This window comes from Magnolia sinica, chromosome 2 (genome assembly GCF_029962835.1).
Source record: "Magnolia sinica isolate HGM2019 chromosome 2, MsV1, whole genome shotgun sequence".
Classification (NCBI taxonomy): domain Eukaryota; kingdom Viridiplantae; phylum Streptophyta; class Magnoliopsida; order Magnoliales; family Magnoliaceae; genus Magnolia; species Magnolia sinica.
This window is the reverse complement of record NC_080574.1, coordinates 103,111,554-103,136,757: the sequence shown is the minus strand read 5'-3', so window position 1 is coordinate 103,136,757 and position 25,204 is coordinate 103,111,554. Positions and strand designations below refer to the sequence as shown.

General features: G+C 38.9%; 1 protein-coding gene across 1 annotated transcript in view; it reads left to right on the top strand.

The window, feature by feature from the left end:
* The window catches only part of LOC131237325 (protein S-acyltransferase 8), a 77,634-nt gene that overhangs the window by 37,400 nt on the left and 15,030 nt on the right, over positions 1 to 25,204 (top strand). The window contains exon 4 of the mRNA XM_058235034.1: positions 10,933 to 11,166. Coding sequence (XP_058091017.1) covers positions 10,933 to 11,166 — 234 coding nt within the window. The remainder of the gene's footprint in view (positions 1 to 10,932; positions 11,167 to 25,204) is intronic.

Genomic DNA, 25,204 nt, shown 5'->3' with positions numbered 1-25,204 from the left:
GTTCTTTAGGGTGAGCCATTAACCAGGACAAAACTTAGTGGACCGGATGCACTCTTGGATCCACCCCCTCCATCTTTTCCCACATCCCAGCTAACTCAACATATAATCCAGGAAGCTTGTAGACGATACCCTTTTCCTCGACCTTGTGACGCACATTTGTGTGCAATAAGCGCACTACCTAAAAGTTGTCTCCCGCGACAAAAGCACTCTGGACCATGGATATAATGCTTGAGAGCATTGTGGAGAATCTAGATACCAAGACTTACGTATAATCTTATACGGGCTTCTGATTAGATGAATAGACCTAAAGTCCTTAAAACCCTCGACTCCTTCCTCCTTCGAGATTATAACAATGAAAGAATTACCCAACTCTGATGCCAGGTGGCTGCCTTCGAAAAACTCTATAACAAAATTAACCACATTACCTTTTATCACCTTAAAAAACTCTTGTAAAAATGATAGGGGGAAGCCATCTGGACCTGTAGTTTTATCACTCCCCAACTCATTAACCCTAGCTTTGACTTCATCCTTTGAAACTAGTCTTTCTAGTGATTCTGCTTTTGGACCTTCAATATTGTGGATCAACATACTAAAAGTAGCATTAGCACCTTATGATATGTGACTTTTATTGAAGAACTGTTTGGAGACTCACCTTAGTTGCATGATCCTTCTAACCATGTGTCAGTCTTGAATCTTGATCCTAGTCTTGCTTCCTAGCTATTTATACTTGCTAACATTTTGAAATAGATGCTTCCTTGCTACCGCACCCAATTCTCTTGCTGATGCGCTTCACATTTCTTGCAAACTATATGACCAACATGAGATGACCTTTAATCGCCTCCCAAAATTTTTGAAAGAAAGCCATAATAAAACCAACAGACCCTTGGGCCTTATGCCTCTTCGAATTTAAGATTACATCTTTTATTTCTCTCTTAGAATTCCCGCTCTAGTTATCTAGTTTATTCAGCGTAATGATGTCAAAAAATAGACATTCAAGTGTGGGTCTTTTGAACGATTCCATTGAATAAAGATTTAAAAGTAACCAGCAATTTTCAACTCTTATCTCTAAAAACTGAAGTTGTCCCCTTCCCACAAGATGGATATATTATTTTGCCTCTTCGCACTAGTCATTTAATGCAAGGAGGTATTTTTATGCCCCTCCTTAAACCAGGTGGCTTTAGATTTACGCCTTGAAAATATTTCTTCATTCTTGAGAATATCATAGTACTCACCCTTGAGCTCCTCCTCTACTTGTGCTCTGACATAAGGCATCAGGTTCCTCCTCTGCATCGATGCTTGCGACTTCATCTATTATCTTTGCTTTCTTTTCCTCATGATTCCCAAATTTAACCATATTCCATAAGAGCTGGGCATCGAGTCGAGTCGAACCAAGTTAGGGTTGACCCGACCTGGTTTTGAAGCAGACTGTAGACCTGACCCGAACTTGACTGGACTCAGTACCAAGTCCAGCATGCCTGACCCGATCCAAGTTCGGCCTGGACAAACTCGGACCGATTCCGACCCAGTCACAGGGATCGATTTGGGTTGAGTCAGCACCGAGTCGGGTCGAGTTGACCCCTTTTTTTTTCCTATTGGCCTTTTTCTTCCTATTTGTATCCCGATTTAGTAGTGTACTTGAGTTATTCGGAATAAACATTGTCAAAATTAATTTGTAATGGAAAAAAAGAACAAAGTAAATAAACATGGTCAAAAGTTGCACATAGAAACCATTCATTCATTCAATACCCTCTATATATGATGAATGCCTTTGTGGCTTGTAACCCGAGCAACCTTGTCCATAATATTAATCCCCTCATTTACCTTCGTCGCTAGAATCATCCTTTGGTTCTCTTTTTACAGCTTGGACTATGAGAGAAATTTGGGCCGAGTCCGAGCTTGAGGTGTCTAAAAGATGGTTGTTTACCTCTTCTGAATCAGATGGTAGAGATGCCTTTCCATTGTCCTCATTCATAGATTTAATGAGTTTTTTCAACCTCTTTTTATGATCCGATTTGTACGGGATTCCCAACCACCTATAAAATGCAACAAGACTTTTAATAAACTTCGATGATTTATCGCTTGGCTTATGTCTTGTACTTGTGCTTGCTTCGAAATTATGTTGTCTAGGAGGGGGTTGATGTTGTCTGGTCCTGGATGCTAATTCTAGGCTTTGTTTTATGGCTTCTTTATAATCTCGTTCTTCTTGTTGCCTTGGTAGTCTTTCTTCTTCTCTACTAAGTGTGGGGGCTCTTCCTCTGATGAACCCTTCTTCATTTATATAGGTCTACTTCTATATCTTCTGTGGTTGGCTGTATTGGATGCAGGGGAAGGGGTGGAACCCTTTGTATTTGAGTCGAGAATGGCTTGAAATAAATCCTGGACTTCTGGAGGGGCTTTACTACACGGGGCAACATCTCCTCCCCGATAAGCCAAATGTAATTTTAACCAATTTGTTTTGTTTACAAGTTGTTTTCCACACAACTTGCATTACAACTTTATCTTTCCGTCATGGGAGTAGGACTTGTGCTCCATAATCTGAAATATCTGCCGATGGGTTGTCTTCCGATGATATATTTATAAGTGTGAATTTTGAAAGAAAAAATATTTGGTTAGGCTAAGACAACGTAAATAATTAAGGAATGAAGATAAACAAACGCAATTAGCCAACCATATGAGATTTAAGCAAAATTAAGTCATTTAAAAGCATAAACGAAAAGAAGAGAAATATAAAAATAAAAGAAAATACATAAGCTGATAAGCATGGAAAATATCTATCCACCCATCAAATGTTACAATTCAAGTCCACAAATAAAATTGTCAAATTGTCGTATGCAAATGCAAGGGAAATAGAAGGTACTGTCTCATCTTGCTTCATCCAATTGTTGCAGGTACTGTCTCATCTTGCTTCTCACTCTCCTCTTCATCAAACTCCTCATCAACATAGTTGCCTTTTCCCTAGATCGGACGCAACCAATCTTGTGTACAAATGAGCGCTTCAACTGATTATGGTGTAAGTAAGATTCGATACTTGTTCACGACCCTACTCCTCGTGCTAAAAGCATAGTCCGACGCCACGGTTGAAATTGGAATTAACAATATATCTCGTGTCATCAACGAGAGCATGGGGTACTGTGATTCACATCACAAGCTTTCGACTTCCATTAGTCTAAAACATCAAATTCTTAGCCTTTGTACTTTACAAGTGGCTCATTGAGGTAGTGGTCAAGTTCTGTTTAGGTTGTTTGTGTTTGGGTGTTGTGCTATGAAAGACATCAAATCGTCGATCATGTTTCATTGTATAACAATGCTAGAACTATAACCCACTTGGGGAGTCTGACCTGTGGTATTGTCTTTTGCGGCCCTCAATATTTCTAAATAGAATTTGTACTAATCTCCGACTGCCTCACGAATCTTATCGACCTCAATGTCACTCTTCTCGCCATACAACTTTTTAAAAGTGAATATAACCATGAACATCTTGCATCGGTGATCAAGAACGATAGCAACAACCATTACCAAACTATTCTTAGTCCAATACTTATCAAGCTTTAACTGTATACCCGTAGTCATTATTTGTAGAAAGTCCGGTCCACTACAACTTCCGTGCAAAACATCCTTTACTTTGCAAAGTTTTGGCAGAAATATATTTGTTGTTGGATACTTGCTTCTTAAAAAAATCTTCATTGTGTTGTAAAAAACGGAAAGAAACTTGTGAACTACTTCAACTCTTATCCAATCATCATTAGAAGGAAATCATTGATATGCACTATCACACTCTGCATAGTGAGAGAATGCATCTCTGAATTTAACATTTCGTAAGTTGAATTCCAACATGTCATGATATCCAGTTTCTTCGTTCTTTGAGATGACAAATTGAACCATTTCACGATCTCATTCCATGTATTTGATCATGAAGGTGACCCCTGTATGTACTTCACACTCTCTTATGTTATTGATCGTTAGTTCAATTGTTTTAAGCCCATCTTGTACAATCAAGTTTAGGATGTGGGCACCACCTAACAAGAAATATTTTCCTACCGAAATATAAGTCACTGGTGGCCCTAAATTGGTTCTGCAAAATTGTTATCACACTATCGTTTGCAGAGGCATTGTCTAAAGTTATTGATGAGATTTTCTTCTCAATGCCCAACTCCACAAGGCATCTATAAATGCAGTATGAAACAGTGTTCAAAATATCGGTATCGCGATATGTATCGCACCCTCGGGATACAGATACGTATTGGTTATTGCATGGGATATATCGTTTGTATCGCATAATTTATCGCACTTTTTGGGAAACATGGGGAAACATTGTGAAAATGGTTGAATTTTTCAATGAAACTTCATGGATTGTTAAAAAGGACCTTCATACACACTTTTAAATCATAACATCTCAAAAAAAGGTACACATAATAAATTTTCTTTGTATAAGGTCCTAAGTTATGCGATGTTTACTTGAACTAATGTAACTATATTTAAATTGAATGCATGACATTTATAAATGTATCTAACACATGTATGAAAACACAACTAATTCATTGAAAAGCAAAAAAAATAAAAATGGATAAATATACGTATAAATGATAGGGACGTTGTGGTCTAGACCGTTTCATGCACTAGAAACCTAGGTGGGGCCCACCGTGATGTTTGTGAGAAATCCATCCCACCCATTTGTTTTGTCAGCTCATTTTAGGACATGGTACAAAAAATGAGCGAGATCAAATACTCAAAGTGGGCCGAAAACGTGAAGATTGAACGTAGACAATTGAAATATTCGTGGGGCCACAGAAGTTTTGAATCAGGTAATATTCGTCTTCTCAGTTCATCTCAGTAGGAATGACATTATAAATGGTATGAATGGCATTTAAACATCACTGTCGACCCAGAGAGGTTTTAACGGTAGGAATTTCCCTACCCACCTTTTCCTTTAGTGCGGCCCAGTCGAGTCCTAGAACTTGCTCACTTTTGGTCCCAAGTCCTAAAATGAGCTCACAAAAAGGATGGACGGGGTAGATTTCTCACAAACATTATGGTGGGCCCCACCTAGGTTTCTGGCGCAGGAATTTCCTGCCTAAGGCTTTCATAGGAAATTGGTGGAAGCGGATTGGCTGGTATACCACACATCACCCAGGTGTGTTGAAGTCAACAAGTTCTGTGGTCCCATCATGAAGTATATTTTATATCCAAACCGCCCGTCCATTTGGCAAGCTAGTCGCAACGCTTGAACTGAAAAATAAGTCAGATCCAATTATCAAGTGGACCACACTGCAAAACGTAGTGGAGGATTGAATGTCTACCATCGAAACCATTTTGGGCTCACATAAGTTTTGGATCATTATGATATTTCTTTTTCCTCTTCATCCAGGTATGTGTGACCTTATGAACAGATTGGATGGAAAATAAATGTTATGGTGGGCCCTAAAAACATTTTAATAGTGAGAATCATTGTTCCCACAACTATTTGTGGTGTGGTCGACTTGAGCTTTGGATATGACTTATTTTTGGGCTTATGATCTAAAATGATCTCGCCAAATAGATGAACGGGGTGGATATAATAAATACATCGTGTGGTCCATGTAACTTTGATCTCATTTGAACCATTCGTACAACTCGGAGCGTTAGCGCTCGTCTTCGCACCACATAACCTGTGTGGTACAACAACCAGTCCTGTGGGGTCCACCTTGCTATATATATTTTATCCAGGCCGTCCATTTATTTTTTCATATAATTTAAGAATATTATTCCAAAAATTAAGCAAGTTAAAATCTTGGGTGGTCCACACCAGAAAAATTAAGCATATCCATATCATTTAATGGTAAGTGTTCATTAGTCACTGTTTGATGTGGTGTGGTCCACCTCATATTTTAATGTGTTTGATTTTTGGGATGACATCATAAAATGCGCTATAAAAACGAATGGATGGAGTGGATTTACAACATATCATCAACGTGGTCCCTACAGTAAGCGTAACACCCAATAAATTATTTCTCACGCAGCACCAATCCACCAGGGTGCATTTACGGCCGCATTTTATTCCATGTACTTGGTAAACACTGTGGGGTCCATCGTGATTTATATATTTTATCCACTCCTTCAATCCATTTTAACAGATAATTTTAGGGCTTGATCCAAAAATTGAAGCATATATAAAGCTCAAATGGACCGCACCACGGTAAACAGTGTGAATTGAACATATACCATTGAAAAATTCCTGAGGGCCACAGAAGTTTTGGATCAAGCTTATATTTATGTTTTCCCTTCATCCTTGTTTCTGTAATCTAATGAACAGGTTGGATGACAGATAAACATCACTGTGGGGCGTGGAAAGGTTTCTAACGGTTGAAATCATTATTCCCACTGTTTCATATGGTATGGTTCACTTGAGCTTTGGATATGCTTCAATTTTGGGATCAACCCCTTAAATGAGCTGTAAAAATGGTTGGACGGAGTGGATAAACCACATACATTCACGGTGGGCCCCGCGGAGTTTTATCAGTACGATAAAGCGTACGAGTAACTCAGTACGCAATTAGATTGCTAAAGGGATTTCAGCGGAGAAGCCTCATTTTGAAAGAGGGAAGAGGGTTTCGGAGATTCTGAACCCCAAAAATCTCAAATCTTCTGCTCAATACGCTCGATTTCTCGCCGAAATCTGGGTTGCAGAAATCCCTTCGCCGAAATCTTCGTTGCGATGCGAAATCTCCATTGCGATGTGAAATCTCCGTTGGATTCAAAGAAAAAATAAAGAGGGAAATCGATTACCGCTGTTGATGGAGTGGGCCATCAAATTCGACCTCCGATCATGCAATCTGAGTCTATAGGTACTAAAATCCTCCCTCCAGCTTTTCCTCACTCTCTTTTTTTTTAAAAAATTTTTTTATTTAAAATTTACTTTTATTTTTTGATTTTTTTTTTGATTTTTTGGTAATTATGATCCCCACAGATCTAATGATGAGTGATAATATCGACGATATCCACAATATCAATCAATTTCCTACGATATAGTGCACGATACAATCATTTTTTCTCTCTTTTTTTTAAACTTCCGAGTGGTTTCGTGTCGCTGGATAGCGATAACGATAATATCGGCCGATAGTATCGATATTGTGAACACTGGTATGAAATAATCAAACCAGCATGAGGAGGTGCAAGATAGCGGAAGTTTATAACTCTTTTGCAGAGCCTCCATTTGGCATCAATGTGCGGGCAGTTAGTGACATATACCTGTTTCGTTGATTGGATGTCGTCCACAAATCTGTTGTTAGGCTGATTCGGGAAACCGATGCCAATTGTCTTTTTAACTTGACTTTCTCGCTTGCATACATCTTCATGCACACCATTTTTATTGTTGTATAAGAGACCTCATATCTGTGGTTAAGGCCGCTGGCTAATTCGACAAAAGACGGACTTTCTACCATCTGAAATGGTTTTTCATTTGCAATAATAAATCTGGCCGTTAACTTATTCATATGGCCCCTGTTATACTTATAGGTGGACAAGGTACCTTGCGATGGATCCACCACAAATTGGGTAAATAAAAGTGTCTTTTGGCCTGAGGTCCGGCTTCTCACTTTTTTATGACACTTCAATAGTTGTTTCGTTAGAGTTGTGGTCGACCTGTCTGCTTGTTAAGCATATTGAGCCTTACAATACTTGCATTATATCTTCACCATGTCGTTCTTTAGGGTTACTTCTTCAAAATCTTCCCATATTACCGATCTTTTTTTCCCCTTTTACTGAACTCTGGGAGGCACTAATCTAAATGGACACCTCTTCATCTTATAGACCTAATCCTTGATCCAAGATCATCGGCGAGTACTTGTAGTACTTGCATTATATTTTCACCGTGCCGTTCTTTAGGGTTACTTCTTCAAAATCTTCCCATACTACCAATCTTTTTTTCCCCTTTTACTGAACTCTGGGAGGCATTAATCTCAATGGGTACCTCTTTATCTTGTAGACCTAATCCTTCATGTAAGATCATTGGTGAAGTGACTGAGAAACTGCTGGAGGTATTGGAAATTTCCTCACTAGTCATTTACAAATTGAAAGATACTAAATTAGACTAGCACTATAATGCCTTAAAAGTATATGCTAAACCTTAAATTAGTCACCCGTCCAAGGTTTGATTAATTGTAATACTTTCATATTCCTATTTAAACGCCCACACCGAAATTCCGGCAACAACTCCTCATGTTTCCGTAGATAAATTGATCTTTCATTTCATTCTTATGCCAAATATCTAAGCAATGTAAAGATATTTGACATGAAAATAAAAAAGGAAGAAACATATCCAGAGAGAAATGGAGAGATGGAGCATAACAGAACATGCATGAGCATTTAAATAGATTATATGAAAGTATACTATCTATCTAACCTTAAACTGTCCAAAATGGGACAATTTGAGCAATTTCTATGTCACAAAAACACACTATATCTATGCGTGGCCACAGAGAAATTTTCAAATGGGTAACTAATTGTCTAATTCACAAAAATAAACCACATCATGCTAATTGTCTAATGCACAATAATAAGCTAAGCAATAAGAAATGTAATCCATAATTCACAAAAATAAACCACTAATTGTCTAATTCACAAAAATAAACCACATTACGCTAACTGTCTAATGCACAGTAATAAGCTAAGCAATAAGGGGTTAGGGGAATAAGGGTTTATGTTTAGGTTTAACTGTTTAGGGTAAGGGTTTAGGGATTAGGTTTATGTTTAGGTTTAGCCGTTTAGGGTAAGGGTTTAGGTTTTAGGTTTTAGGGTTTGGGTTTAGGTTTTAGGTTTAGGGTTTGGGTTTATAAATGGCTTAGTCCGGCCGCACCCAAGCTAGCCCGGACACACCACAGCCAGGTCGGCTGCACTTGAGCCAGCCCAGACGCGCTCGAGCCAACCTGGCCGCACCACAGCTAACCTGAACGCACCTGAGCCAGCACGGACGCACCTGAGCCAGCCTGGACCAAATACAAGCACCCGACCCATTCCAATTTGTCCATTAAACCTTATCCGACCCCAATTTTACAAAACCCCCAAATTACTATAGGTGAAAATTATGAAATAGAACTATAGAAGCCTTCTTGAACACAATTACTTTGATTAGTTGATTTGGAGAAATGGGTGGCTGTCAAGAGTTGGCGGCGAGCGGGTGGGTTGAGTGAGTGCGGACGAGTTTCTAAGTCGAGCCAAGAATAATGATTTTCAGTGTTTCCTTGCCGGGGAGAGAGGGAGAGAGAGAGAGAGAGAGAGAGGGGCCTGGTGGTGGTGGGTGGCTGTTGGGCTCGAGAGAGGAGGGAGGGAGAGAGGTCGGGTGCGGTGGGTAGGTTAGATTAGATTTGTATATATATATATATGTAACCTGAGTTAAGTCGGGTTTTGGATCAAGTCAAGTAAGTACCGAGTCGGATTTCGGGTTGAGTCGAGTCGAGCGACTTATATGGTTAGGTTTTGTGCAATGGAGACCATGAACTCTGCCAGTTAGGAGTGATCTGGTACAAGTTGATGGCTCTAAAAGGGCTAGGGGAAGGTCTACAAGGGCGTGGATGGGAGGTAGTAATAAAAGACTTGATGTCCTATGGCCTAATTGAAGTTATGACCCTTAATTGGGTGGAATGGTGGAACAAGATTCATGTAGACAACCCTACTTTGTTGGTATAAGGCTTAGATGATGATGTTATTGGTGTTAGCATTGGATGCTTGAATAATTGAACAAAAAACTATACTTTTGATATATCAACCATGAAGAGTACGGGCACATGCCAACATGGCACAGTTTCATAAAAAGTGTCATGCTCTTATGCACAACTAAGGAATCAACTAAGCCTATTAAGAATGTACAACTTGTCTTAGAGCATGGTGTAATGGTGACGCTCATGTTATCTCTGGTTCGTTATTGGGAAATTTAGTTCTAATTTTTTGTTAGAGTTAAACTAATTTTGTTCTCTGTCTTTGCATGCAATAGTTGCTTCAATTTCCGCTGGTTTGGAACACATTACATTTCACTATGGTATTTGCTTATATTTTACTTTGCACTAAGGGCCTGTTTGTTTTTCAAAGCAATGGTAAATGCACTGTAAATAGGTAATTATTACGATTTCACCGTGTTTGAAAATTCATAGGAATATGTGCCTTTGAAACCAGTTCAAAAGAGGTAATTTTAATTTTTGAACCATAAGGTAATGTATATGATATATCAGTTCCGTCTATCTGTTTTACTACAATATTTTGAAGCATTAGACAAAAAATGAAGCAGATCCAATACTCAAGTGGCCCACGCCAAAAGAAACAGTGGCCCCACAAAGTTTTTAACGATAAGTATTAGATTCACTTTTTCGTATGGCGTGGTCCAGTTGAGTTTTGGATATGCCTCATTTTTTTGCTCATGCTATAAATTTTACTAGCATAATGGATGAACGGTGTGGATAAGCGAAATGCATCACAATGGGACCCACGTATATTTCGTAATATTCTTGGTTTTCGTGTCAAAAAAGTAGGCAGTCAAATCAGGTACGGATGAAAATGTTGTAAATGCTTGGGGAAATAATTATTACTTTTTTACATGGTATTCACCCTTGCACTGGAAAATCAAACAAGCCATAAAATTAGAGGTCTAGGTTTGTTAACTCCTACTTTTTTATGGGTAAATTTTTTCTCCATCTGCACTGTTGTGTTTTCATGTCCATATTCCCCATTATTTCAGATTTAAGATTTTCTTTCTTGAATCATAATCTCATACTTATACCAAATCAAATTCTATATTGTGATATTAATCATTTGCATAGCTGCTTATCAAGACATTCCATGTCTTATTTTTCTGTTTCATGCATGCATCAAATATCCTTTCACCAATATTAAGGTCATTTGCTTGTTCTATCCTTTCACCAATGTCAAGGTCATTTGCTTGTTCTAACTGCCTTCATTTATGTGCAGCGCAATTATCGTTACTTCTTCCTATTCGTTACTTCCTCGACCGTTCTCTGCATCTATGTGTTTTCAATGTCAGCATTGTACATAAAGATTCTCATGGATGGGGGTTACCCGACAGTTTGGAGGGCAATGAAAGAATCTCCTGCTTCGGTGGTACTCATGGCCTATTGTTTCATTTCTCTGTGGTTTGTTGGTGGTCTTACTGGCTTCCATTTATACCTTATAGGCACCAACCAGGTTTGTCTCTTTCCCTTTCATGGACAATACCTTTATTTTTTCCTTGTTAAAAACAAAAATCCTTGTTCCTGTTGTTCAACCTTTACGAACTTGTGTTAGTACTGTTACTATCTTCTGAGGATGCAAACAATAGTAACATTCTCTTTTACTTGATTCATTCACATTTCTCAGCAAGTATCACTTTGCTCCTAGTTACTAGCAAAATTGCAGTACTCCAACTTTGCTTGCATTGCCTTAGTGGGGTGTGCTAACTGAACTTAGCAACTGGATTTGTCTGTTTATCTGAAGGTTTAAAGGAACAACAGATTTTAACTGTATGAGACTCAGATACGTCAGCATTCCTGTCTGAAAACGATTGATATTGGCAAAATATCACTTTCAATGTATTAGAAAGTTTGAAAATGATTATTATTGGCAAAATATCCTTTCAATGTGATCAAAGATATGTGCCATCTATAACAGCAGGTCACGCATGCATGTGCATGAATGCATATACTCTCACAGCATATCAAATAACCCTTTTGTATGATGACTGTAAGTTAACTGTAAAATTGTAGTATATAAAGGGACAATACTCATTTACTTTAAATATTGGTGAACCGTCATTATAGTGAAGCATATAAAAGGGGAAAAAGCTATCCAATCTAATTCACAGGCATTTGATGCCAGCCCTCCTCATCATATGCATATGCACACACTCTCTCTCTCTCTCTCTCTCTCTCTCTCTCTCTCTCTCTCTCTCGCTAAGCTGCATCCCATCCATATCCTGTACTGTTACCCTCGTTGCATCTTGTCAACACTGGTATTCAGTGTCTTGAAGTATCTCAGTACGAGAGCCTTGAATTTCATCCAACAAAACTATGACCACACATACTATCCACATCATATTCATATCTAATACTTCAATATTTAAGTCTAAAAGCTGAACCCATGCCATATCCATGTTGTAAATTCTTAGTTGTACAAGGTGTGAGGAGAAGCAGTTGGTAATGGTCCTTGGGAATGACCTTGCACTCCACCGTCCAAGTACTTTCCAAACAAACACATTCAAAGGTACCATTAAGTTGGCAAAAAATATGCTAACTTTGACAGTTTTGTTATTGCTTCCTCGAAGATCAAATTTTCACAATTGGTTACCATTTTAGCATTCCTTTCATGTACTGTAGATTTAGTTCTAAAGATTATCTCCTCTTGACTTTGTAGCAGTCACCCAATCCATCCAATCATCCACACGGCTTGTCATTGTAACCAATTTGTTCCATTATCTGCTGCATCATCTTCATTATCTCACTTTGATGCCCTGTTATACATGGGCATCAACCCTTGGTACATTTTGGATTGGAAAAGTGGATTACGTTAAAGACAGATTTGGAGCTGTTTTAGGTTCAAAAGCGGTGAAACATTGGGCTGTCTGGAGGCAGTTTAGGGGCTAATTTATTTATTTATTATTATTATTTTTTTGGCACTGGGTGCTGGATGGATTATAGCTGGTCTGTGGGGGCAAATTTTGGTGTATAGTTCGGGTAAGTTTGGTTTGAAGTGTGTGGAATAAGGATAGTTGAGAGGCTTTTGAGGGCCCTGTTATAAGTTGAAAGTTAGGAGAGATTTGTGTGAACTGTTCATGGACTGTTTTCAGGTTGGATTATTCCGGACAGGCTTGGGTCACAAATTGGCTGAACTAAGGATTAATTGTTATGGTGTGGTTTAGGGTCCATTGGGGGTTATTGTTTATGAGTCCAGACAGAATATGGGCTGGGTTGTGATCAATTGGGGTATAGGGTTGAATAGGGGCTGTAGATGGGTTATGGTTTGGATTGTAGGCTGATCACACCCTGCAGTTTAGAGTTTCAAGTCGAAAATTAGGGTTAACCTCTGTTTCAGGGCTGAAAGGAGGCTGCAGATGGGGTTGGATATTGTAAATATGCTGTGGTTGTGAATTTTGGGGAATAGAGATGAGGATTGTTGGGAAACTAGGTCAAAATATGGGAGAATACATTGAATATGACTCTCTGCTCTTTTTGGTAATACATTGAATATGACTCTCTGCTCTTTTTGGTACTGTCCTTTCCAGCTCTTTCAAGTCTGTCGTTGAGGCCTTAGATACCCTTCCTCACTATGGACAAGGGGATGTGCCGGATGTTTCACCACCTATCAATGTAGATGGTGACATTTCGGACTCTGGTCACTGCATTTTTGAGATTTGTTATCACCTTTTCTTCACGAGCCATATGCCTCCCTATGTGTTAGCCCTTAACCGAAGGTGTGACAGGTACCGATTGGGGTTGGCTTTTGTAAGGTTTGGGTATTGCATGGCACTTGAAGATTCTTCTAGGATTTGGATTGTAGTGAAAAATCAAAAGAGAAGATGGGGATAAGAAAAAGAGTTCGGTCTCAGGTTTATTGAGGCATGAAGGAAAGAACTCGTGCATGTCCTCTAGCATGATAACGTCGTTAATCGGCATTCTTTTGGAGAATCAAAATTACACGGAATTCTTCAAGAATTTTGGTAATTTCATGTAAGTAGTGGAGGTGGTCATACCCGTCTTTTAGGAAACGGGCTTCGGCCAAGGTTTCACTTTTGTTAGATTCAAAGACAAAGCTAGGGATGTGGATGTGATTATAACTTTCAATAGTATCTAGTTTCCCACCAAGTTTTGAAGGAGGAATTGTATAATATGCCTTGAAATGGAAACCAATATCTAGCTGCTTATCTGTTTCTTTTTGCTGCAAGGCTTCATGGAAACCTTTTGAAAACCTTATTAGATTAAGATGGTTAACTTATCTTAGTGGTTGTTTTATGGGATTCAGGTTATTTTGATGCTTCATGCAAAGGTGATGTGCCAAGGGTTTCAAGGAAGCTACTCTAATGTAACTGCAACAGAGTATGTAATTAACTTGGCTGTTGTGGTAGATGACGATCTAGTGATAGTTAGGCCTAGCTTCTTAAGGTCTTGACTGGGAGTACTCTTTCAATTTCCCTCAGTGAGCTTGGGCAATGGGAAAATTCTTCATGGGTGGATGTCTATTGGAGGTTGAGACTGCAACTATACATTACGGAGCTCAAACCCCTATATCTCTCTCTCAACCTTATTTTCCTGTAGTGAAGTTATTGAAGAAGGTTGTAGAGCATCGTGACAATATTGGGGGATTGACCAAGTTGCAAAATTTAAAGCAAACAACCAGTGAGAAATTAGAATTTGTCAGACTTGGCGATCAATGAGAATAATTCTAAGATTGAGCCTAGAAAAAAGGCTTGAGAGGAGTTTAAATTATTCCTCAATAAAGATTACATCATGGAATACACAGGGTTTGGGGCTCATAGAAAAGTCAACAATTAAAAAGTTTCTCTATAAATGTAAAGTGGACCTTCTCTTCCAAGAAATGAAGGTTGTGCACACATCTCGCTTTGTGATCCAAGAATTTTGGGGTGCGGAGGCCTATGCTTGGTCAATTCTTTGTGGGGTTGATCGGGATGATGTATTATTGTTTGGAGTAACAATGTGGTAGAAATGGTTTATGAAAGGATAAGAGAGTTCTACTTCTCCCTATGCAATAAGTTTATTTCTAAGCGTGATGGGTTTCAAACTACTGTGATTGGGTCCCTGACCTTCCACTATTATTCGGCCTCTAAATTCAACAAATTCGAACAAATCCTTATAGTCCTGCAGTCTGTCTCCAAAGGTGAGTCCAACCATATGGGCTATCTGTACCACTACCCTGTTAACTGCTTTCCTCCCCTGTGCTACTGTTGTTTTACTCACCGTTCTCTGCCTAAACTGGGATTCTGCCAAAATCTTACTGTGTGAAACCCCTTCTTCCATGCATTCGTTAATCGATATCACAATGTGATCGGACCCTGCTGGCACATGCAATTCCTGCTTCTGCAAATCTTTTGACACGATTACCAACATCTCTTCTTCTTGAGTCCCTTGTGTCTGCACATTCAATTGTGACGAGTATTCGACTCTATTTGGCCTCAAATACATCATTAGCACTTTTTGTAATACCTGGTTTTTTCTTGCTGAACTAAGCACCCAGATCTCTCACCGGGTTTTGCCATTTTGAAGATAAAGGCCTTCGGACGTTTGTGGCTCTAATTTGCTTCCAGCAAATGACTGAAGTTAAAAAAAGAAGAGAAATAGGCACACCAACGAGTCGTTATGTATTTTGAGACACATGCCATGACTTAAAGTAATCACCCACCTGTGCAAAATATATAACATGTATGATTCCCGTTTGTGTAAATAACACCACTCGAGGGTCGCCTACCACACGTGGAGGGAAAGGTCCCTTCAAGATATCTATGAAAATCTCATTGTTTTTAAATCCTCAGAAAGAGTGATGTTAGCGGGAGACATGTCCTTCCTCTCTTTATTTTCATTAAAGAGTGTTTCAGAACCTTCTTTACATGTAATGCAACCATTGGAACATTTGGCACCCAATTCTGCCTCGAGATGCACACCCAAAGAGAAATGCGACACATAGCAGGAGTCATTATTATTACTGCCACGCATCTGCACCGCCTCAGCTCTCTTGCCCCCACCTCTCTGACCTCCAATAAACAAGTTACAGCACAACACCTCTCCTTCCAGTAGGCTGCTGGAGTTCCGATTATGTACACCTTCATCTTCAGCTATCAGCACCCCATGGAAGATGCTTACAAGCTGCCTTTGTTGATCTTCGACATTAATGACGAGCTGACGATGTTTACCCTTATATCATTAGCAAACTCTTGCTCTTCTTGCCTCAGCCTAACCAGAGTAACATGATTCCTGACTTTGATTCAAAGTGATTTCGGGACCACCCGAAACTTTTTCTTCCTTATTTGAACTTTGGCGAAGTGAAGATTTTCGTGTTTTGTGGTCAATGGGTCAATCTCCATTACCATTCCGAAGCAAGATCCTATCTCCGAAAAAACTTCATCTATCCCGAGTTCCAATGGATAATCCCATATTCGAATCCATACTTGTTCTCATCGGAACATGGACTAGTTTTCCCAATGTTTGATCTCCCTCACCATCTCGTCCCAGAGTAGATTGTCTGACATCAAAAACTTGTAGGCCGCTTCTTTGGACTCTACTGATACACATATCGCATCGCCCACCAAGCAGTCCTCTTCTTCTAAGTTGCGATTGTGTTGTAGCCTCATGTGAATGTTGACCGTACTACCACTTCTAGGGGAGATTCTAACCTTTATCCCTTCGTCTGTATCCACTCTCTAGAGACCTTATTCCTCATTTGGCTGAGATGCATACCACTTCTCATTCATCCAAATGTTTACCATACTACCCCTTCTATGGGACTCTACCAACACCTTTGTAAGATTGGGAATTCGCATCTCTTTCCGGTCCCTTGTTAAGAATTTATTTCTTCCTTGGCATTTGATCTGCCCTCTGATTGATTTCTGCACTGATAACACCCCTCCCCTTCCCTATATTTTTCTTTTTTCCACCACCTTTGATGGGGACATCATGCGCACACGCGCACGCACCCCGCACCCCCCCCATGCACGTACGTATGCAGGAGGGCTCCACCATCGATTTGGCTCGATGACGACGTCCAGGGAGGGCCTCCTAGCTAGAAGACGAAGTTTGGTTCAAAAGGGTGGACCTGATAGTCAAGAAAAGCCCATCATGGGATCTCATGATCGTGGCCCACTCGTCGGATTGATTTCATATTTTAAGTTTTGCTTATTGTTATTATTTAGAACATCGTGAACGCTTTAGATTTCTTTGTTTGGTTTTTATTTTAGTTTGCTTCATCGCCAAGTAATAGGTTTTGCACATGGTGCGAGTTTTTGGGGGATAGGGTTTTCTCTATAAATAGGCACCCCTTGCAATTCTTTTCATTAATTGAAGCTTAATAAAAATTCATGCTTTATTTTTCTGCTCTCTTAGTGAGTTGTGAAGAATTCAAAAGTGGGTGCGAAGCCCTCCCTTTTTGAAGGGTTAACTACCGTGGTGCGAAGCCACATCTATCCGCATCCGCCCCTACCCTCTTCCATCCATATCTCTCATCTTTTATCATTATTATTACTTTGAATTTTCTAGCTTTTGCAGCTATTTATTCCAAGGTGTTTCATAACGGTATCGGTTGGCATAACGGTGCCCTCCGAAACCGATACAGATACGGGGGCGTAACGGCGATACGGGGGTGTAACGACCCGTAACGGCGCAAAAATTTTTTTCCCAAAAAAATATGAAAAAATATGGATTAAATCCGGAATATTCTAAGCATTCCAAATATGCATTCATTTATAAATTGGAACATGTTTGTGGTGGTGTAATGGTCCACTCTTTGGTGAGAAGTTGTATCGGACTGTCTGATGAATTTATGAACCAGATAACCTGAATTTGACTACAAAATTTATATATTTAATTTTCTAACTATCTACTATCAATGATAGATATATTAGAATGAATGTAATGCGAAAATATCTTACATTAGGTGTGTGCAATCATTTTTGAGGAATTTCTCGAACATACCTGTGCACGTGACTGTGATTCCTATTTATGACCTGTCATCCTCAAGTCAAGAATATTAAAAAAAATAAAATTAGTAGTGTTTGATATACTCCCCTGCAACTTGATTAAGGATTACTTGATTGGTTGTCAGGGGAGCTATTTTAAATACAAGTTCGGCAGTGTCAAGTGTGTGCATGGCTTTTTGCAATAATACTGCTGTGAGCTGTCTACTGCAAATACTTACCTTAATATAAATATATACTCACAATCACAAGTCACCACCAAAATGAAAATCTGCTTTTTTGTGGTTGCTCGACCTCCACATCATTGTCATCGTCACTATCAGGCTGAGGCTATCCAATAGGTGTAGGTGCTGCATATCCATAATATCTAGTGCCAGAAGGAAATACTAGATCAACGAAACCAGAGGATGACTGATCCTGACTAGGCAACGACTCTGACCCTGAGCAAGGATATCCACCAGTGCCCGTCGAATAGCTATACTGGTGCCCATACTCAGGCTGTTGAGAATCTTGAGATTGAGAGTGCATCTGCTGTGATGAGTAACTTGGATTTGGATCTGGATATCTATAATTATATGGATATTGATTGGGAGGGCTACTCTAACATGAATGTGATGGAATAGACTCAGTATAACTATCATAATCATAATGCAATTGACCATAAGAATATCCATCATAATAACCAAGACCATGAGCCTGCTGATGTTCTGGACCTCCCGGACCTGGTGCACCACTAAATGTACCCTCCTACTGGCTGTATCGTGACTCGGTACACTCATAAGTCTGACCTCGTGTACCACCTCGTTGATGTTCATCGGCATCGCGATCTGTAGACGGCTGTATAGGGCGCTGAACAACACCGGAAGTGCCAGCACCAAGGGCAGGGGGTCATCATCACCATCATCCGACACGGTCACGCTACCACTGCTCTTACTCTTTTGTTAATCTTGGGCCGTACCCGTACTTGGTATAAACGCTGCCCCTCTTACTGGGTCCAACACATCTGCACGACTCTCTTGTTGTGCCCTAAGTATTTCTGGGTCATCAATTTTCAATTCTTCACTATCCTCTTCAATTTGCTTTTCCCTTGTTTCCAATCAAGGTAGAAGCGGGTCATCCTCATCATAAATATTGTCCAAGTTTATTGGATAGTAGTCTCCGTTATCGACAATTGTAATGCTCTTATAATGTCGTCACATTCTTAGTTTTATATTGTAGTGCATGAAGACAAATCTATCTATGTTCTAGTTTGCAATCTATTCCTATTCTTTGAATGAATAAGCGCAAAACAACTCCAATTCCTTTCACAGCTAGATGAAGATGTTGTCTGACTTAAAACTTTTACTGCAATTTTTTGGAGAGCCTTCGTACTCTCTTCGAAATTAATCCACCATTCGGCTGGTTGCAACCTAGATACTGCATGCTGTGCAAGAACATCTCCAAAGCTACCAAGGTGATTTCCAAATGTATCTAATTCATTCAACGCATTTATTTGCAGATCTATGTCAGGCTCTAATCTTTCTATGCATTTTTTAGCCTGACACAAACTTCATCATCCTTGACAAATGATTGGGCATATCTGTACCTAGGATTTAAATAGTAACCTGCTGCATGAAGATCATGATGGAGTTGTCTTGTCCATCTCTTGTCGATCATCCTCCAATAAGACTCCCAGCTTCTACAATTACGTTGAATTGCCAACTTTGTCTTATCCATGGCATCATATAGGAAGCCCATGGTAGGTGCTTTGTCAGTTTCAACATGACGGAATACTCTCATTAGTGGCTCCATCACCTTTAGGATCGACTTAACCCCCTTCCAATATTTGTTGTCCCGTATGGTGTTCACAACTTCAACCGGTGTCTCTGATGTCTTCTTCCCATGTTTTGTGTTGAGCCATTCTCGGGAAGCGAACATCTCACTCAACTCTCCCTTATGTTGGAATAATGCTATGAAGTTTGTTGCGAATCTAGTCGCCGCAGGCCTCAACAACTCTCGTCCTTTCGTAAACTTTCTCATTATTGCGACTACTTGATTATGGTTGTAAATAAACATTGTCACTTCTCTTGTCCTTTCGACTATTTCCTTAACATTCTTCTTCTTCCCAATATCTTCCAATATAAGATCAATACAATGGGCAGCACATGGTGACCAAAAAAGATGTTTTCTCTTATCCATCAACATATGTCCTGCAAGCTTATATGATGCTTCATTATCTGTCACAATCTGCACTACATTCTCCTCTACAATCTCTTCTACAATTTTATCCCTTAGTTTAGTAATATAATTAGAATCTTTTGTTACTTCTGAGGCATCAATTGACTTGTGGTATATAGTTCCTAAGTGGCAGTACACCATGAAGTTGATCATGCTGCGTCTGGTTGGGCCAGTCCAACCATCACACATGATCGTGCATCCTTTGGCTTGCCATACAGGTTTAAAGGTAGCCACGTATGCTTTCACATCCGCATACTCTGCATCTGTCCATTTCCCTTAATCTCCTTAGCTGTGGGAGCTTTTATTTCTTCACCTGCTTCTGCTGCTGCATTAATTACCACCTGCCAATATGGAGAATTGGCCGCGTTAGGAGGTATGTTGGCATGTATAAATAACTTTGCTGCTGGTCTACCTAATTTCTCAATGGAAGTTCTACTCCACATTTGTTTTATCTTCTCTTGTTTAGTTGATTCTTTCCTAAACAGCATTGGATCAATAGAGGGTCTCCTAGGCTCATTTACTTCTTCATCCAAACATATAAGGGCATCACGTGAAGATGTCTGTCGTCGGCTCCCAAATACATGTCGTAACCCACCAAACCTACCCCCCCTCCCCCCTACAGAAGCAGTTGCACTCCCACTCCCACTCCCATTGCCCCCCCTGTATCACGCACTAACCCATGCGTGCCAAACATGCGACGAAGTTCTTCCTCTTCACGAGCTAGACGCAAGCTCTCTCTCCTAGCTATAGTTACTTCCCGATCTGAATCTTCATCAGAATCAATAATATCTTCATCACGAATGCCCATATATTCAGGACCAAACACCTCCTGTCGAGCTGTATCCAAAACATCATCTTTTTTCTTTTGTACAGCAGCACGTTTACCCTTCGACTCATCCAGACTAGCTTGCATTAAATGCATTATCTCTTTCGGTACTCTAGTACATGCCGCAACTTGACCCTTTCGATGTGCCAAATGTTGTTTGAGACGGGTAATTCCACCAGTCACTATTCTATCACAATACTTGCACCTCATTTGGTGCCTAGTACCACCAACCCTCTCACAATGTTGCCATCCAATATCCTCACTTGTTGTTGGCCAGACCCAGACATTTCTTTAGGTATAGGTAGATACTAGATAATTAGATATAGATGAGAGTATGAGTGTATGACCTATGTCAATAAAGATGATTTTATGTTCTAACTAAACCCTAAGAAGCTCCAAAACCTGTCCAATATAAGCAAATAAAACAATAAAGTCACTAATTCGAAAATAGCAAAAAAATATAAAATGGCACCCTAAATCTGTAAAATGCACATTAACATGTTCTACTATGATTAACACATCATATGGCATGATTAAAACAGCAAAACAATCATTAAAAATTGATTTTTCGAATTTAAAAAAAAAGAGCGAAAATTAATGCATAAATAGAAAAAAATATAAACTGGCACCCAAATCTGTAAAATGCACATTAACATGTTCTACTATGATTAACACATCATATGACATGATTAAAACAACAAAACAATCATTAAAAAATGATTTTTCAAATTTTTTAAAAAAAGGGCCAAAATTAATGCGTAAATAGAAATATATATATATATATATATATATATATATATATATATATATATATATATATATATATATATATATATGGCACCTCAAATCTGTAAAATGCACATTAACATGTTCTACTATGATTAACACATCATATGGCATGATTAAAACAACAAAACAATCATTAAAAATTGATTTTTCGAATTTTAAAAAAAAGAACCAAAATTAATGCGTAAATAGAAAAAAATATAAAAAAATATAAAATGGCACCCAAATCTGTAAAATGCACATTAACATGTTCTACTATGATTAACACATCATATGGCATGATTAAAACAACAAAACAATCATTAAAAAATGATTTTTCGAATTTTTTAAAAAAAGGGCCAAAATTAATGCATAAATAGAAAAAAAATATATAAAAAAAATGGCACCCCAAATCTATAAAATGCACATTAACATGTTCTACTATGATTAACACATCATATCATATGGCATGATTAAAACAACAAAACAATCATTAAAAATTGATTTTTCGAATTTTAAAAAAAGGGCAAAAATTAATGTGTAAATAGAAAAAAATATTAAAAAAATATAAAATGGCACCCCAAATCTGTAAAATGGACATTAACATGTTCTACTATGATTAACACATCATATGACATGATTAAAATAGCAAAACAATCATTAAAAATTGATTTTTCGAATTTAAAAAAAAGGGCCAAAATTAATGCGTAAATAGAAAAAAATAAATAAAAAATATAAAATGGCACCCCAAATCTGTAAAATGCACATTAACATGTTCTACTATGATTAACACATCATATGGCATGATTAAAACAGCAAAACAATCATTAAAAAATGATTTTTCGAATTAAAAAAAAAAGGGTTAAAATTAATGCGTAAATTGAAAAAAATATAAAAAAATAAAATGGCACCCCAAATCTGTAAAATGCATATTAACATGTTCTACTATGATTAACACATCATATGGCATGAATAAAACAGTAAAACAACCATTAAAAATTGATTTTTCAAATTTTAAAAAAAAGGGCCAAAATTAGTGCGTAAATAGAAAAAATATAAAATGGCACCCCAAATCTGTAAAATGCACATTAACATGTTCTACTATGATTAACACATCATATGGCATGATTAAAACAGCAAAACATATTAAAAAAAGTATAAATACCTATTTTTGACGAATTTTTGAAAAATGGCCCACTGAGCTTCGATTGAAGAAAATCCGTAAAATAATGTGTTTTTATCTCAAATACCAAACCAAGATTGGTCGAAATTAGTAGTAGAAGGATTGAGTGAGAGTTTGAAAGCAAATGGTTTAAAAAAAATGAAAAAATTGAGCTTAAAAAGGCAAAAAAAAAAGTTACCGTTATATGACCGTTACGGGCTAGCCGTTACGGGTCAGTAACGGCCGTTATGCCCGTAACGGGCCCATAACGGTTGTTACGGGTGCAAAAATGGGACATCGCCGATACGGTCCCGAAAGACGTAACGGGTCCCACGGTTACCGATACGTATCGGCCGGTACGTATCCGATTTGAGATACCTTGATTCATCCCCCTACAACCAGTTTTCAAAATCTGGACCTGTAGGAGGGCTGAAACTTCGGCGGAGCACTACGCCTCGACCTTATGTCGGATCATTGTCAAACTTGGAGGGATTAGGGTCTCCCCTGGCCGACCAAGGCCCAGGTGTCACTTTGGGGAGGCGGGCTTCCATCACACGTGCGTCAGCCTCGGGCCACCATTTGCACGCAAGAGCTTTTTCCGGGTCAGGTTTTCTTTTGGTTTTACTCGTTTCATTCCTATTTCTTAAATCCTAGCCTTAGATTGCATTAACTCTAATTTATTTGCCCTTTTTTCACCCTGGGGTTCCTTGAATTGAGATTGGGGAATCCCTTGGATTATGGACTGTTTGCTATGCATGTGTGGTTGATTTCTATTTCCCTTTGAGCATCCTTTGGTTTATAATTTTTATTGGTCCAGTCTTAGCCTGTATAGGCCCGGACCCGCATAGATTCCCCTTTAATTGAATGATTTGGACTTTTTATGTGGGATGTGGAATTTGTGTAACTGTTTCTGAATTGGTATGATCTAAGCCTGAATTCTTGCATCTCATACTTAAATTTCACCGGGTCAGGTTTTCCTCTTGTTTTCCTCGTTTCATTCCTATTTCCTAAACCCTAGCATTAGTTTGCATTAGCTCTAATTTATTTGCCATTTTTTTCACCCTAGAGTTCCTTGAATTGAGATTGGGGAACCCCTTAGATTAGGGACTGTTTGTTATGTGTGTGTGGTTGATTTGTATTTCCCTTTGAGCATCGTTTGGTTTATAATTTTTATTAGTCCAGTCTTAGCCTGTCTAGGCCTGGACCCGCATAGATTCCCCTTTAATTGAATGATTTGGACTTTTTATGTGGGATGTGGAATTTGTGTAACTGTTTCTGAATTGGTATGATCTAAGCCTGAATTCTTGTATCTCATACTTAAATTTCATGTCCTGCATTAACCTTCCTTATTTTTTTTTACCTCGGAGCCAAAACAAGCCTTTTGAATTCCCAACCTCCTACCACAGAAGCTTTCTCCATCCAACAGCATCACCACTTTCTTGATCTTGTCCTCCTGACTCATTCAAACAAACACAAAACCACGATATTCCGAGGAGTATCGATCGTGAGGGATGATTACTTCCATCACTTTCCCAGCTCAACCGAAGACTTCCTCGAAATTGATCGAGAGCCATCCAGCCAGAAAACCCACCACATACAAAGTCGGGAGCTCTGTAAGAATAGATGAAGCTAGAAAGCCCTTCCCAGACTCTGCCTTCTTCCATCTAACAACAGTCCATCCTTTTGGTTTTTCTTCCTCAATTAAACCCTTTCCTTTTTTAGCATACTAATTCCGATCTGATTCTGATCTTGGAATTGGAACTCTAGCAGCGCTAGGTCCCCCAACTGGGTTCCCGAGCTTTCCGACATCTCCCCTGACCCACTTTTTTTTTTTAATCCAATCCTTCATCTTCAGGATGACCTCATATATGCAAACCTATTATGTATAGTTAATTTTATAATTCTAGAAGGTATCAGAAACCTCCTTTATCAAAGGCTACATTTCCTCCATTTTTGCATGAAGAAGGCCACAACAAAGATGGATTCTCTACTATTTCTCCATTAAAGTTTCAAAGATTGTTTTGGGTTAAGATTTTTTTTTTTTTTTAATCACTGACATGTATCGTCCAATATGGATCAGATATGGTCAGATACACCCCACATCATATCGTTTTTGGGCCTGGCCAACATATTTAAAACCTTGCTTATGGGTTAGGTGTAGAGTTGGGCATCAAGTCAAGTCGGACCGAGTTAAGGCTGACCCGACTCGATCCAGTCCTAAAAAAGGCCTGACTTGAACTCATCCGACTCGATACCGCGTCCAGCATAGCTGACTCGATCTGAGTCCGGGTTTGGGCTGGACTGATCCGAACCGAGTTCGACCCGGTCAGAAATATCGAGTCGAATCGAGTTTGCACCAAATTGGATCATGTCATCGGGCTGGTTTACTATGACAAAGCCACAATGGGGTCTTCTTTGCATTCCAAGTTGCAACATGCAAAAAATGCGACTGCAAAGTAAATAAACCATGTCCACAAATCTAGGGTTGACCCTACCTGATCCTAGTTTGAAATCAAAAGTAGATAAACCACGTAGACATATAGACCAATAAAACTTTCGTTCATTCAATATCATCTATATG